Genomic DNA, 14,019 nt, shown 5'->3' with positions numbered 1-14,019 from the left:
CATAGAGAACATAGTCAATAATATTGTAATAACTATATATGACATCAGATGGGTACTAGACTTATCAGGGTGATCATTTTATAAGTTATATAAATGTCTAATCCAGCCTTGGGCAAACTACGGCCCGCGGGCCGGATCCAGCTGTTCTATCCGGTTCTCTTGCTCTCCCCTCCGCTCCTTTACTTTGAATTTATATTAGTTCACACAAACACTCCATCCATGCTTTTGTTCCGGCCCTCCAGTCCAGTTTAAGAACCCATTGTGGCCCTCGAGTAAAAAAGTTTGCCCACCCCTGGTCTAATCACTGGGTTGTACACCTGCAACTAACATAATATTGTACATCAACTATAATTTAAAGATAAAAAAATTTTAAAAACACACAAAAGGTAAAAAAATTCCAGTTATAAAATAAACAAGACACGGGGATGTGATGTGCAATATGGTACTAGAGTTAATAACACTGTACTGCATATTTGAGAGTGGTTAAGAGCGTAGATTTTAAAAAATATTTTTTTTTATTGACTTCAGAGAGGAAGGGAGAGGGAGAGAGAGACAGAAAACATCAATGATGAGAAAGAATCATTGAATGGTTACCTCCTGCATGCCCCCTACTGGGGATCGAGCCAGCAACCTGGGCATGTGCCCTGACGGGGAATCAAGCTGTTCATAGATCAAAGCTCAAACACTGACCCACACTGGCCGGCAAGACATGTCTTAAAAATTCTCATCATAAGAAAAAAATACTGTTAACTATGTGTGGTGAGTTAACTAGACTTATTGTAATTATTTTGCAATATATACAAATATTGAGTCATTATGTTGAACACCTGAAACTAATAGAATGTTATGTGTCCATTATACCTTACTTAAAAATAATAAAATAGCCCTAGCCAATTTGGCTTAGTGGATAAAGCATCGGCCCGCAGACTGAAGGGTCCTGGGTTTAATTCCGGTCAAGGGCATGTACCCTGATTGCAGGCTCAATCCTGGCACTGGTTGGGGTGCTTGTGGGAAGCAACCAAATCAATGTGTCTCTCACACATAGATGTTTCTCTCTATATATCTCTCCCCCTCCCTTCCACTCTCTCTAAAAATCAATGGAGCTCTAGCTGGTTTGCCTCAGTGGATAGAGTATTGGCCTGCGGACAGAGGGTCCCAGGTTCGATTGCGGTCCAGGACACATGCCCAGGTTGAGGGCTTGATCCCCAGTAGGGGGCGTACAGCAGGCAGCTGATCAATGAATCTCTTATCATTGATGTTTCTCTCTCCCTCTCCTTGTTCTCTGAAATCAATAAAAATATATTTTTAAATATATATATATTACAGAAAAATCAATGGAAAAATATCCTCAGGTGAGGATTAACAGAAATAAAATAAAAATCAGAAATAATAAAATAAATAAAATTAAATATTTAGTTCCACAGTTGCACTAGCCACACTGAACTGAGCTTTGAAGGAAGCAGGAAGTAAGCACTTAACATATTCCCCTTCCCCAACCTGGCAGAGGTAGCTGCCCCTGAAGTACTGTTGGCAATAAAGACTGCCATCACTGCCCTAATAACCGAGTGCCTGATGAGTGCCACACCTCTCTGAGGACCACATCCCCATTTCACAATAGAAGACATTCATGTGCTTTTCCCAATCTCTCTCTCAATTGCTTGTTCACTTGTCTACCTTCCCCACTCAGCTCCACGAGGCCAAGGACTGTCTTACTCCTCTGTCCGCATAGAAAACGAGCATGGGGCCCACTACTATTACATCTAAGAGCAGTATCTTCCTGTTGAGCCTGTATGTACAAGCCAGAGGGCACTTTGCCAGGTGCTGGGAAGACAGCAGTAAGACAAGAACACTGCCCTCAGAGGGATTACAGCAGAGAAAGGGAAATGACAGACATTCAAACACACAACTAGAATAAAACATACGTAAGTAGGTATTAAGCAAACACCGACTGAGTCAGGGGAAGCTAAGGGGCATAAAATGGTATCACACTGCTTATACAAGAAGGTGCAAAGGAAGAGAGCAGGATTAATGGAAAAGCCCTCATAAAGATTTAAGAATGCCAAAGCCGCTGAACCGGTTTGGCTCAGTGGATAGAGCGTCGGCCTGCGGACTGAAAGGTCCCAGGTTCGATTCCGGTCAAGGGCATGTACCTTGGTTGCGGGCACATCCCCAGTGGGAGGTGTGCAGGAGGCAGCTGATCGATGTTTCTCTCTCATCGATGTTTCTGGCTCTCTATCCCTCTCTCTTCCTCTCTGTAAAAATCAATAAAATATATTTAAAAAAAAAAAAAAAAAAGAATGCCAAAGCCTCCTCAATAATCCCTCCAACTCATCACCCTCCCTCTGAAATCAGTTGGCTTAGGCTCCTTTCTCACAGGCCTGTTTAGTCTGTTAAGTGCTACAATCTGTTATTCAGCAACCCCACTGGACTAAGCTGTTCAGGGTGGCATTTCCCAAATGCATTCAGGAAAGTTCCTTACTCATGGTCTGCAGACAAATGAGACATACCAGACCTGACAAAGCTACACAGGCCTCTCTGCTGCAAGACTTCTCAGAGCCTTTATGCGTTAATATTGGTGTATCAACATACCTTATGAATCTGGAGCTTGGGGGTATGCAATATCGTTCATTCTTGTTGGACAGGGAATGCTTTTCAAAAATATATTCTTAAACTACGGTTCTATGGAACACACTTTGAGAAACTGTGGTTTGAGTATTTCCTGTGTAATTTCTAGTAACAAGCACTATGCTCCATAGAGCAATGATCTTTAAAACAGAGTTCTGGAAACTCCCAGGAACATGAAAACTTTCTAAGGAAGCCTTTGGCTAAATCTCCCTTCTTATCTCTCCTTTCACATTTGCCCTTCTCCCATTTTGCAAAAGAAAGACCCAAAAGGGCAGAAACATCCCTCCTCCTCACTGCCAGCCCTGACCCCGGACCACTCATGCTGGGTAACTGCAGCTAGAGTCTGTAAGCTACCAGGGTGAAAGCTATGGCGCATGCACTCAAGACACCTGCTAAATGACTGCATCCTTGTTCCCCTCATCTCCTTTAGGCTCTCTACTTTAAGTTCACTATTCCTGGACTAATCTTCCTCAAAATGATACTTCTGTCCTGCATGTGTCTGCTCAAGAATCACAGTAGCTCTCCTGGCCAACGCAAACAGCTTGGTCAGCATTAGCCTCCTGTACTCAATCAGCTCCAAAACGAACCTTCCATTCCAGTCAGGTTTCCTGGCCTCTCTTGTTCCTGCCTCCATGCCTTTTCCCAGGCTGTATCACCTGCTTGGAACACCCTTCCCACTCCTCCTGCCAATGATTATTCTGCTTATCTTCCAATGCTCTCAAACTCAGTCCTCCTCATTTAATGAGGCATAGTCAGCCAGTCCACACTGCTGCCCCTCTTTGGTGAGCTCCTCTTACACACCTTGTGACTCTAATTTAGTGTGGTAGCCTGAAGAAGTTTTGGGTTAGTTTTAAATCCCAGCTCTCTAGTTGTTTATTTATTTATTTTTTAAATATATTTTATTGATTTTTTACAGAGAGGAAGGGAGAGAGATAGAGAGTTAGAAACATTGATGAGAGAGAAACATCCATCAGCTGCCTCCTGCACAACCCCTACTGGGGATGTGCCTGCAACCAAGGTACATGCCCTTGACTGGAATCGAACCTGGGACCCCTCAGTCTGCAGGCTGACGCTCTATCCACTGAGCCAAACCAGCCAGGGCTGTTTATTTTATTTTATTTTTTAAAATATATTTTATTGACTTTTTACAGAGAGGAAGGGAGAGGGATAGAGAATTAGCAACATCGATGAGAGAGAAACATCGATCAGCTGCCTCCTGCACACTCCCTACTGGGGATGTACCCACAACCAAGGTACATGCCCTTGACCGAATTTGAACCTGGGACCCTTGAGTCTGCAGGCCGATGCTCTATCCACTGAGCCAAACCAGTTAGGGCTCAGCTCTCTAGTTGTTTAAAGTAAACTTGGGGAAATTATTAACCTCTTTGAGTCTCATCTGCAATATGAGAATATCAATTATGTCAAAGAATTATAAAAAGGTGAAATGAGAATGTACTGGGGAGTCAATTCAACAACAGTCACTAGAAGATTAGCTCCATGGGGATAAGGAATTTTGTCTAATATGATGTAAGTTAAGGCTTGAAACAGTGCATGGAATATAGAACACATTTAATAAATATTTAATGTATTATATGATTGAAAAAAATGAATAAACAATAATGTTAATAACTGACTTGATCTGATCTACTCCATAAACCTTTGATGTAGGCATGATTATTATTCCCATTTTATAGAGAAAACGGCCTTGCACAGGCAGGTCTGAACCTAGGCAGTCTGGCTCCAGAACACAGGGTGGGACACGCTGGTGTGACTATCCCTTCCCTACCTAGACTTATTATTTCCCCCCCCCCCCCACTATCACAAATTATGCAGTCGAGTTTCCCACATTTGGGGAAATCACAGGGGTCAGCACATCCAGAGTGCAATGGATAAGCCTCGTCCTGGAAAAACCACCTTCGTGATCATGGTATCTCCCCTGCCAGGTAAGTATAGACTTATTATTTTTTTAAATATATTTGTATTGATTTCAGAGAGGAAGGGAGAGGGAGAGAGAGAGAAACATCAACAATGAGAGAGAATCATCGATCAGTTACCTCTTCATCCCCCACAATGGGGATCGAGCCAGCAACCTGGGCATGTGCCCCAGGCAAAGGTGACCTCCTGGTTCACAGGTTGCCACTCAATCACTGAGCCACACCGGCTAGGCTCCAAACTCATTCTTAAAGGTGGTTATCAGAATTGGCCTATTTCTCTGGCCTGCACCCAGCACCCAGTAACCACCAATACTCGGCTGGCAAAGGCCAAGAACAAAATTATCCTACACTTTGCATTAAGCCAGTTACCCCAGAAGAGGGTCTCAGAGAGTGTGAGGCTATGGCGTGGTCTTACCTTGCCCTTGAACAGGATCACCGGGCAGACAAACCGTCCTCTGCACCTGGCCATCTTGCTGCGGTTAACAAGGTCTTGCAACTTGCTCACTTGCACAGTGCTCTGAAACCTGACACACAGACGAGAGAGGCACGTCAGGCTGGTTTCTAACGGGGCATGCACGTGTGCACTTGTTTTCACCAAGACCCCATGCTGGGTCTGCATGTGTATGTGAATACTCATTTGAAATTTATTAAGGGCTCTAATCCCTAAATTCCAGATCATGGATTATGTTTTTTTAGGAAAAGAAAAAAATGCTATATCATAGGTATTAAAATTTAAGTCATCCTGATTTCAGAACCTTTAAAATGAGAAGAAAAAAAAAGCTACTCTGAAGACATGATATATAAAATACAGAAATATAACAGCAAATTGAATGTTGATTACTAGTTTTTTCCTCCCAGAGTAAGATAACAGGTGCTCTCGGGACCCTCTGGAAATCAAAGGGCCATTTTTGCTGGAACAGAGTGTGAAAGAGAAGCCATTTCTGACACTGAGAAGTATAGTAGTTACTAGTGGCCTGGTGCACGAAATTCGTGCACATTAAAAGGGGATTAATTAGAGGAAATAATTTAATATTGCTATTTGCCCTTTCTCTATAATAGAAGTGTCAGAGATTAAAGAAAATTAGTAAAATGTGTATGAAAACCTGGGGCACACCATGGGACCCAGAGTCAAGTCCCCGCCCACCCACAAGCGCCTCAAAATCTTGTGAGACCCAGACCCGGCGTCCCCCCCTCCCCGCCTCATTGGGATAGATCCAGACCTGGCTAGTCCCACCCTTGTCAAGCCCTGCCAGGCAGGGAACGTAGCATCATGTCCCCTGGCCCGGCGCCAGGACAGGGGGCATGGCCTGAGGTCCCCCAGCCCAGACCGAAGTGGGGGGGTGTGCCTTGAGGTCCCCCATCTCGCCCCACCAGGTGTGGGACATGGCCTGAGGTCCCCCGTCAGGTCCTGCCGGGGGGGTGGGGTGGGGCGCAGTCTCAGGTCCCCCGGCCCAGCACTGGGAGGGGGGAACAGCTTCAGGTCCCCTGTCAAGCCCCATCGGCAGGGGGGTGCAGCCTCAGGTCCCCCCTGGGTGGGGGCCACGGCCTGAGTTCCCCCGACCCAGCACTGGGGGTGCACCTTGAGGTCCCCTGTCAAGCCCTGCCAGGCAGGGGGCGCGCAGCCCCAGGTCCTCTGGCTCAGTGCTGGGGCAGGGGCTGCAGCCTGAGGTCCTCCAGCCTGGTGCCAGGGTGGGAGGCGCAGCCTTAAGTCCCCCGTCAAGCCCCACCTGGTGGGGAGCATGGTCTGAGGTCCTCTGTCAAGCCCTGCCAGGTGGGGGACATGGCCTGAGGTCCCCCGGCCTGGCACTGGGGTGGGGGGAGCAGCCTGAGGTCCCTTAGCCCAGCACCAGGATGGGAAGCGCACCTTGAGGTCCCCTGTCAAGCCCTGCCTGAGGTCCCTGTCAAGCCCTACCTGTTGGGGGGTGCGGCCTGAGATCCCCTTTCAAGCCCCACGGGGGTGGGGGAGGGTGTAGCCCAGGGGTGGGCAAACTTTTTGACTCGAGGGCCACAATGGGTTCTTAAACTGGACCGGAGGGCCAGAACAAAAGCATGGATGGAGTGTTTGTGTGAACTAATATAAATTCAAAGTAAAGGAGCGGAGGGGAGAGCAAGAGAACCCTCCGCTCTTTTGGCTCCGCGGGCTGGATAGAACAGCCAAACGGGCCAGATCTGGCCCGTGGGCCGTAGTTTGCCCACGGCTGGTGTAGCCTCAGGTCCCTGCTGATTGCTTGTTAAGGCTCCTTATGGGAACTTGGCCTCAGCTGTGGGTGCAGCCATCTTTGTGACTGAGTGATGGTTAATTAGCATATTCCCTCTTTATTAGATAGGAGGATTGCACTGGTTTGCTAAGGGAGCTTCTAGAAAGAGTCAGGTATAGTAATGAGCTACAGCAAGTCACACCCCTTTCAAATCGCATGAAATCAGTAGATCCCCAACTGACTCTCCCTTAGCTCACACCAGCAGTTCCCTCTGTGCACTAGATACATTTGATTCTCCCAGGTTGAGTCCTTCCACTGAGCACACTCTCCGCAAACCAAGGTGGAGAGCTTGCCAGCATTTCCCTCCTAAGGGTTCTGTGCACCCTTTAATGTAGAGGCAGGCACATTTATTCTTGTTAGGCTAGTTGGTGGTTTATTTCATTGGTTCCCCTACTCAAAAGAACCAACTCAGTTTCTATTCCAAAGTTCCTGTTTTTATTTTTATTCTCTCTTGGTCTTAGGATCTTTTTCTTAGTGCTAAGCACTGAATTGTCTGGCACATGATTCGTATTTGAATGAATAAGTGTAGGTTTGTGTATTTGTTTTGCAGGACTGAGTCTTTACCCTATGGAATCGGATACGTCTCTGGGTAGTGTCATTACTGAGATGAACTGCAGGACACCCAACTAGTGTCTTGAGAATTGGTGGTGTGAGGAAAACCCCCACCCCCATACACACAACGGAAATGGGTACAAAACTATCCTCCAATGCCTCATTGTATTTCCCTAATTCTGGCTCATTACACTGTCATTGCTAATTTTTGGTCTATGTTACCCACTAGACCTAAGGATAGGGACTTCATCTACCTGATAAGATTTCAAATAGAACCCTTGGATCTGCCACATGGCAATAGCTCAACGAACACTTGTTGATAAACATTATGTCTTGGCTGTCCAGAGATCCCTGTCCAGGCTTCTATTCCCAGAACACGGGCTAAACTGGGGAGGTGTGTTAAGCGGACTTAACCACTTCCTTAATCCAATTCTACCCTGTGTACTCAGTCTAATTAGTGTCATATTAACACCAAAGCCAAATATGTAAAGAAGCAAAATTTTCTACTTCCCACCTAAACATGCATGTATTCCCTTCTCTTCAACAAACAGGCATCACCCACTCAGTATCACTTCAAGTCCTTTCAAGGAGTGAAAGGTAAAAACAAACTCCAGTAACAACTTCAGGTATAGGGATGTACCACAGTATCCCTGGCCTGAAAGATGACACTCTGCTAGACAAGGTGGGAAAGCCCTGATGATGGCAGAAAAAAAGGCAGACGGAGACAGAGCAGGGTGCAGAAGTCCTAGCTTTTAACCCCGCTCTGCTAACTATGTCTGCGGGTTTACATTTCCTCTTCTGGCCCAGCCAGTGTGGCTCAGTGGTTGAGCATCGACCTATGAACCAGAAGGTCACGGCTCAATTCCCCGTCAGGGTACGTGCCCAGGTTTCAGGCTCGATCCCCAGTGTGGGACTTGCAGGAGGCAGCTAATCGATGATTCTCTCTCATCGTTGACATTTCTATCTCTCTCTCCCTCTCTGAAATCAATAAAAATATATATTTTTTACAAATTTAAAAATAAAAATAAATTTCCTATTCTGTACAATGGAGGTGATACTATCTATCCTCTTCACTATGTGGCTACAGGGCTTTAGTGTCTGAAACTCTTAACATGTGCCAAACAGTGGGCACTTGACAAATGTTAATTTTCTTCTCTTTAAAGGCTAGAATGAATCAGCACTAAACTTATTTCCTTCCCAGAAAAGCTCCTGTGAGGCAACCGAGACTGAGTTCCTAGAGAACTGCTGCTAGAGGCTGGTTTGGCATTACCTGGAGCTTGTTAGAAAATGCAGCTCAGCCCCACTCTAGACCTACTGAGTCAGATTCTGCACTGGAATTAGAGCTTCAGGTGATTCACACAAAATCAAGCTGGAAATATCCATCTGGACTACAGCTGAACTTAGTACCTTACTGCCATTGTAAAACCACCAGTCAGCACTGAAGACGGTTGGAATGAGGGCAAGGGCAAGGAAAAAGAGCTCTTTTTCAGAAACTTTAGGCTTGGAGATTTCTGGAGTTTTTGGGTTATACAACAGAGGCTACGACACAATTTCTATGATCTACATATAATTTGTTTTTCTAATGCATTCATTTTTCTCAGTGAACCCCACCACAACAAGCTCATGATATGGTACACTTATTCATCCCATTTCACAGATGAGAAAGCTAAAGCTTATCCTTCAACTCCTCCAAACTGGTTGTTCTGCTTGAAAGCCTTCTTTGGCTTCTGGTGGTCCATGGCAGTGGTTCTCAGGCTATAGCATATGTAAGACTGATCCAGGGAGCAATCTGAGAATGTAGATTCTAGAAAATCTGATTCAGGGGTCCTAGAATCTGTGGGGATGCTAGGAAATAAAATCACTAACACCCTCAGATCCACTCTCCTTGGCCTGATGAGCAGCACCCTGTACAAGCTGGTCCCCAAGGACATTTCAGGGACACCCCTACTCATCCTTCCAATTCCAGCTGAAAAGGATCTCCACCATGGGGGTCACACCAGACTGCTGGTAGGCCTACAATAGCATTTCTCAAACCTTAATGTGCAAATAAATTACTGGAGCATCTTGTTATGCTGTGATTTTGACTGATTCAGTCTCTAGCCAGTTTCTGGGTGCACTGATGGGTAGGATGGCCTGCTACACTTTGTAGCATGACTCCAGTGTAGCTGCATTCATGGGGCCAGGCTTCCATACATATTGTTGAAAACAGCTCCCAGAATTCCCTTAAAATTCACAACAAGCAGAGAGACAAGTGAAACTTTGTGACTGACATAAAGCACTTCCTAGAGTCTTAGAGCCTAAAATGCTGTGATTATTTTTTAGTGTCAAACAACTGCTACCATTTACTGACCACTTACAGCTTGCAGCCTGTGCCAGGTGCTTTATGTTTGCTCTCGTATGAAAGCACTCAGACCTTGGTAGGCCCTAAATACTAGTAAATGGTAGCCCTTATTTCTAATTCTCACAACAAACATGCCAGGCTTATAACAGCCACATTCTTTATCAGGGATTGCACTAGCCACTTTTCCAAAGAGGTACACTTACCAGTAAGAAAACTAACAGACAAAGAAGTTAAGTAACTTGCCCAAGTTAGTTACCCAGCAAGCAAATAAGGCAGCCAGCATGTAAACTCAAGCAATCAGATTCCGGACCTCAGTCAGGCTTATAAGCATATTGACACAGCACACCTCCCATCCACATTCCCTTAAAAAAGGACACAGGTTCAGAGAGATGAGGTGTGAAGTCAACAGTCTTAGGATAATTAGCTGCTGTAGAGTGGGAGTGAAATCGAATTCCAGGGCTGTGACTCCCAACCCCCATTCTATGCCATACTGCCTTGCCAATCTTACCAATCAAACCCTGAAGTAAACAAAGATGTGGATTAGGCTTAACACCTGGGGAAAGTAAGTCGGCCCAGCCCAGTACTCTGCTCAACTGTAGAGTTCCCAAGTCTGGGGATGAGTTGTCAAGGTCTCCCCAGACAGGCCCACCCTGGTCACATGATGCTCACGTGTCCTTCTCCTTCTCAGAACTTTCATACTCCAGGAACACGATGTGCTGGGGGTAGTGGCCGCAGATATCCCCATTCACATTTTGGATCACACTGTAACAGTAGTCTCGGCCAAACAGCTCCAGACATCTCTTCTCGATGCGCTCAACCTGCACAAAGGAAGAGACCTGAGTATAAGGAAGATTCTGGGGCTCTGAGTGTGAGAATTAGGTGGTTTATGACCTGGAGAGGTCACTGAGAATGACATATGCCTCTGTGATTATTATTCAATGCCAGGAAAAGACCTACTGCGGGGTCACAGGCCCTAACTGTGTAGTTCATTAACCAATGTGTGTATACTATGGGAGGGACACTGAACCCCTCAATGTTGCAGTGAAATTGTTAAGCATTTGAAGGAGAGGATGACAGCTTTCATCCAGGTCTGGCAATGAAAATGAAGGGAATTCCAAAGGGTAGAAAAATAACTGAAGCCTGCTTTTGATAAAGGAACAGAGAGAGTGTGGGCTGTGCTCCTGCTCTATAGGGGAAGTAAAGGGTTGGGCCTACATTTATTGTCAGGCTGTGAGACAGTATAAGGAGGCAACATAGTTCATCTCTTGACTCCATTCGGCCCCACTACTCCAGCTCCTTCATTCTGACCTTTGAACCAGAGGAATACTCTAGGTCGGCAAACTCATTAGTCAACAGAGCCAAATATCAACAGTACAACGATTGAAATTTCTTTGGAGAGCCAAATTTTTTAAACTTAAACTTCTTCTAACGCCACTTCTTCAAAATATACTTGCCCAGGCCGTGGTATTTTGTGGAAGAGCCACACTCAAGGGGCCAAAGAGCCGCATGTGGCTCGCGAGCCGCAGTTTGCCGACCACGGCTCTAGAGTCTAGACTTTTTTTTTTATCCTACCCTGGGGGCTAGAATTTTTAAATATTTTGTCCCTCCCGGATGCAGGGGAGTAACCCTCCTTAGTTCCTCACTCTGATCCTCGACTTCCAAAACCCCTGTCTCAAACCCAAAGGACTTTCTTCCTTGCTACAGACTGACCTCGGTTCCTCCTTTCTCGGTTTTTACACCGACCCTTACTCTCCGGATCCAAGTCTTGGGACCTCTCCTTCCTCTGACCCCTAACCTCAGCCTTTTCGCCTAACTTTCCAACCCAGGAACCTTCTCCTGCTTATTACGCCTACGAACTCACCCTCGAGCCGCCGGTCCCGCTGCAGTCTTTGGCCCGGTACTGAGTCCTAGAGAACTCCTCTAGCAACTCCCCGAGCCCAGGCTCCTGCGGCGGCGGGGTGCCTGAAGAAGTCGAGGACCCGGCCGAAGCAGCGGCGGCGGCGGCGCCCCGAGCGCCAGCCATGGCCCAGCCCCAAGTCCCTTCAGCGTCCCGCGTCCCTTCAATGAGCTTCAGCCCGGCCCATGGCACCTGGAGGCAGCGGATCCAAGTCCGGAACCTCCAGAACCGCTTTAGCCGCCGCCTTCCGCTTCCACTTCCGGCCCCGCCCCACCCACCGGATGTTTACCTTCTTATGGCCAATCGGAGCCCGGGACCCGCGCCCCGCCCCACGACCACCGGCCCACGGTCGGACGCGGAGCGATCCAAGTGGTCTCGAGGGAGGGGGCCGAGCCACTCGCTGACACCTGGTGCTCCGCCCCTCGGGGTTTCCCCTGGGGAAGCCAGGCTAAACCATTGAGGCTGGGGCGGGGGAATAGTGAGGGAAATAGGAGGGAAGAACCATGGGAAAGAAGCAGAGTAAGAGTGAAATAAACCGTTACAGGAAGAGGAGGAAACTCTTGGAGGCAACTAGTGTTGGCAACCACAGTAATAATAGTAACAATAAAGCAGTGTTTCATAATGCACTCTGCTTGCACTGCTCCTTACAACGTCCCGTGATTTTACAGTGCCTCTATCATCTACCTATTTCATTAATGAGGAAACCCGCAGTCATAACTGGCTTAACATTATTTTTTATTTTTATTTATTGACTTTTAGAGAGAGGGGGGAGGGGGAGAGAGAGAGAGACACATCGGTTTATTGTTCCACTCATTTATGCATCCATTGGTTGATTCTTGTATGTGCCCTGATCCAGGATGGAAACCACAACCTTGGCACATCTGTCAAGCTCTAACCACTCGTCCAGGGCTTTGGCTTGAAAGTCTGTGATTGAAAAGCCCATATTCTTCTTTTTTTCGTAATGGTCTTGATGAGAACGTTCAAACCTGTAAAAAAACAAATTATAAGAATTTATTTGAGCCAAACTGGCAGCAATTGTCGGGAAGCAAGATCTCAAATACTCTGGAAAATTGAATTTTGTGGTTTCTTTTATGAATTTGAAATTAAGAATTGAATTTAAGAAAGGTTACCTGAAGGTGGGAGAAAGCAGGGCTGGGATTGGATTACAGGATAGTTAACAAGATTATGTGCTCTTAAGAAGGTGATTAAACTTTATTTTACTTATTTATTTTATTTTATTTTTGTTAAGGTTGAAGATATTTTTCTGTTGATTTTAGAGTGGAAAGGAAGGCAAAAGAGAAATAAACATCAATGTGAGAGAGACACATCAATTGGTTGCTGTTAGGTCTGATCAAATAATAGAATCTATATCCCCTCACCTGGGAAACTGACCTTTAGATCATTTTCCAACCGACATTCCTTTTCACTTAGACCACATTCCATTTGCTAAAACCAGTAACTTTCCCCTCTGGACTTGCCCAGGATCTGGACCCACCCAGAGAATTCCCTGCTGAAAAAGCACGCCTAGAGTCCTTTAAAATCTGACTCCCCGACCCTGGGTGCTAGCACCATTTTGGGGCTCAGCCCATCCGGTCTCCAGATAATCTAATAAATTTATAAAATTCTTTACCACTTTTGGCCTTGTGTGTACCTCCTGTGGTGACCCTAACAGTTGCCTCCTGCAAGTACCCGCACCAGGGCTGGGGATTGAACATGCAACCGAGGTACTTGCCCTTGACCAGGAATCGAACCGGCAACCATTTTTGTGCATGGGAAAATGCCCAACCAACTGAGCCACAAAAGCCAGAGCAAAAATAAATCTTTGACTAAAAAGTTATATGCCCATCATGATCTTCCCAGTTAGCAATTTATGATCAGATCACCCTGTGAGGTTTTCTGCAGAACCCTTTTTTCATGCACAATGGAATATTCCAAACATTCACAGAAGTGGAGAAAATAGCATAATGAATCCACCAGCCAGTTTCAATAATAATTATCATCTGCCAATCTACAGTAGGCAGTTAGACAGACATACCTAAGCAGAACAAGGACGATGGGCCAAGTACAGAAGGTTAACAGGCCAGAAAACCCAGGTGCCTCGCAAAGGACAATTGTAGGGTGACCTTTCCTCCCCTAGCTTAACCTTACCCCTTGACCTTTCCTTCCTAGAGATAACATTTAGGCCTCAGGTGTATTTCAGCTCCACACCCAGAAAAGCAGCAAAACCTGACAAGCAATGCCATGGCTGACCTCAGGACCAGCTGCATTGAATAATGACCCCCGGTGCCAGCCAATCAATCAGTGGAGACTGGGTCCCTGAAAGTGATAACCAGAATAGTGAGCCAAGGTGTTTTTCCCAGGGTCGTGTCTCACGACGCTGAAGAATGAGCTACACGAACCAGAAGATTTAAG

At 46.1% G+C, this 14,019-nt stretch overlaps 1 protein-coding gene across 10 annotated transcripts in view; it reads right to left on the bottom strand.

Annotated features, from left to right (window-relative positions):
- Positions 1-11,977, bottom strand: part of MTMR14 (myotubularin related protein 14) — a 53,415-nt gene extending 41,438 nt beyond the window's left edge. For 4 of the 10 annotated variants that reach the window (XM_080671803.1, XM_080671806.1, XM_080671804.1 and 1 more), the window contains exons 1-3: positions 11,572-11,873; positions 10,380-10,528; positions 4,975-5,083 (exon numbers count right to left, since the gene is read on the bottom strand). In XM_080671803.1, coding sequence (XP_080527929.1) covers positions 4,975-5,083; positions 10,380-10,528; positions 11,572-11,733 — 420 coding nt within the window. In that variant the 5' untranslated portion in view covers positions 11,734-11,873. The other 6 variants (XM_080671801.1, XM_080671807.1, XM_080671805.1 and 3 more) reach the window with 4 other exon arrangements.
- Between the last annotated feature and the right edge of the window lie 2,042 nt (positions 11,978-14,019).

This window comes from Plecotus auritus, assembly GCF_963455305.1.
Source record: "Plecotus auritus genome assembly, chromosome: 6".
Lineage (NCBI taxonomy): Eukaryota > Metazoa > Chordata > Mammalia > Chiroptera > Vespertilionidae > Plecotus > Plecotus auritus.
The sequence above is the reverse complement of the archived record's forward strand: the minus strand, read 5'-3'. Positions and strand labels throughout refer to the sequence as shown.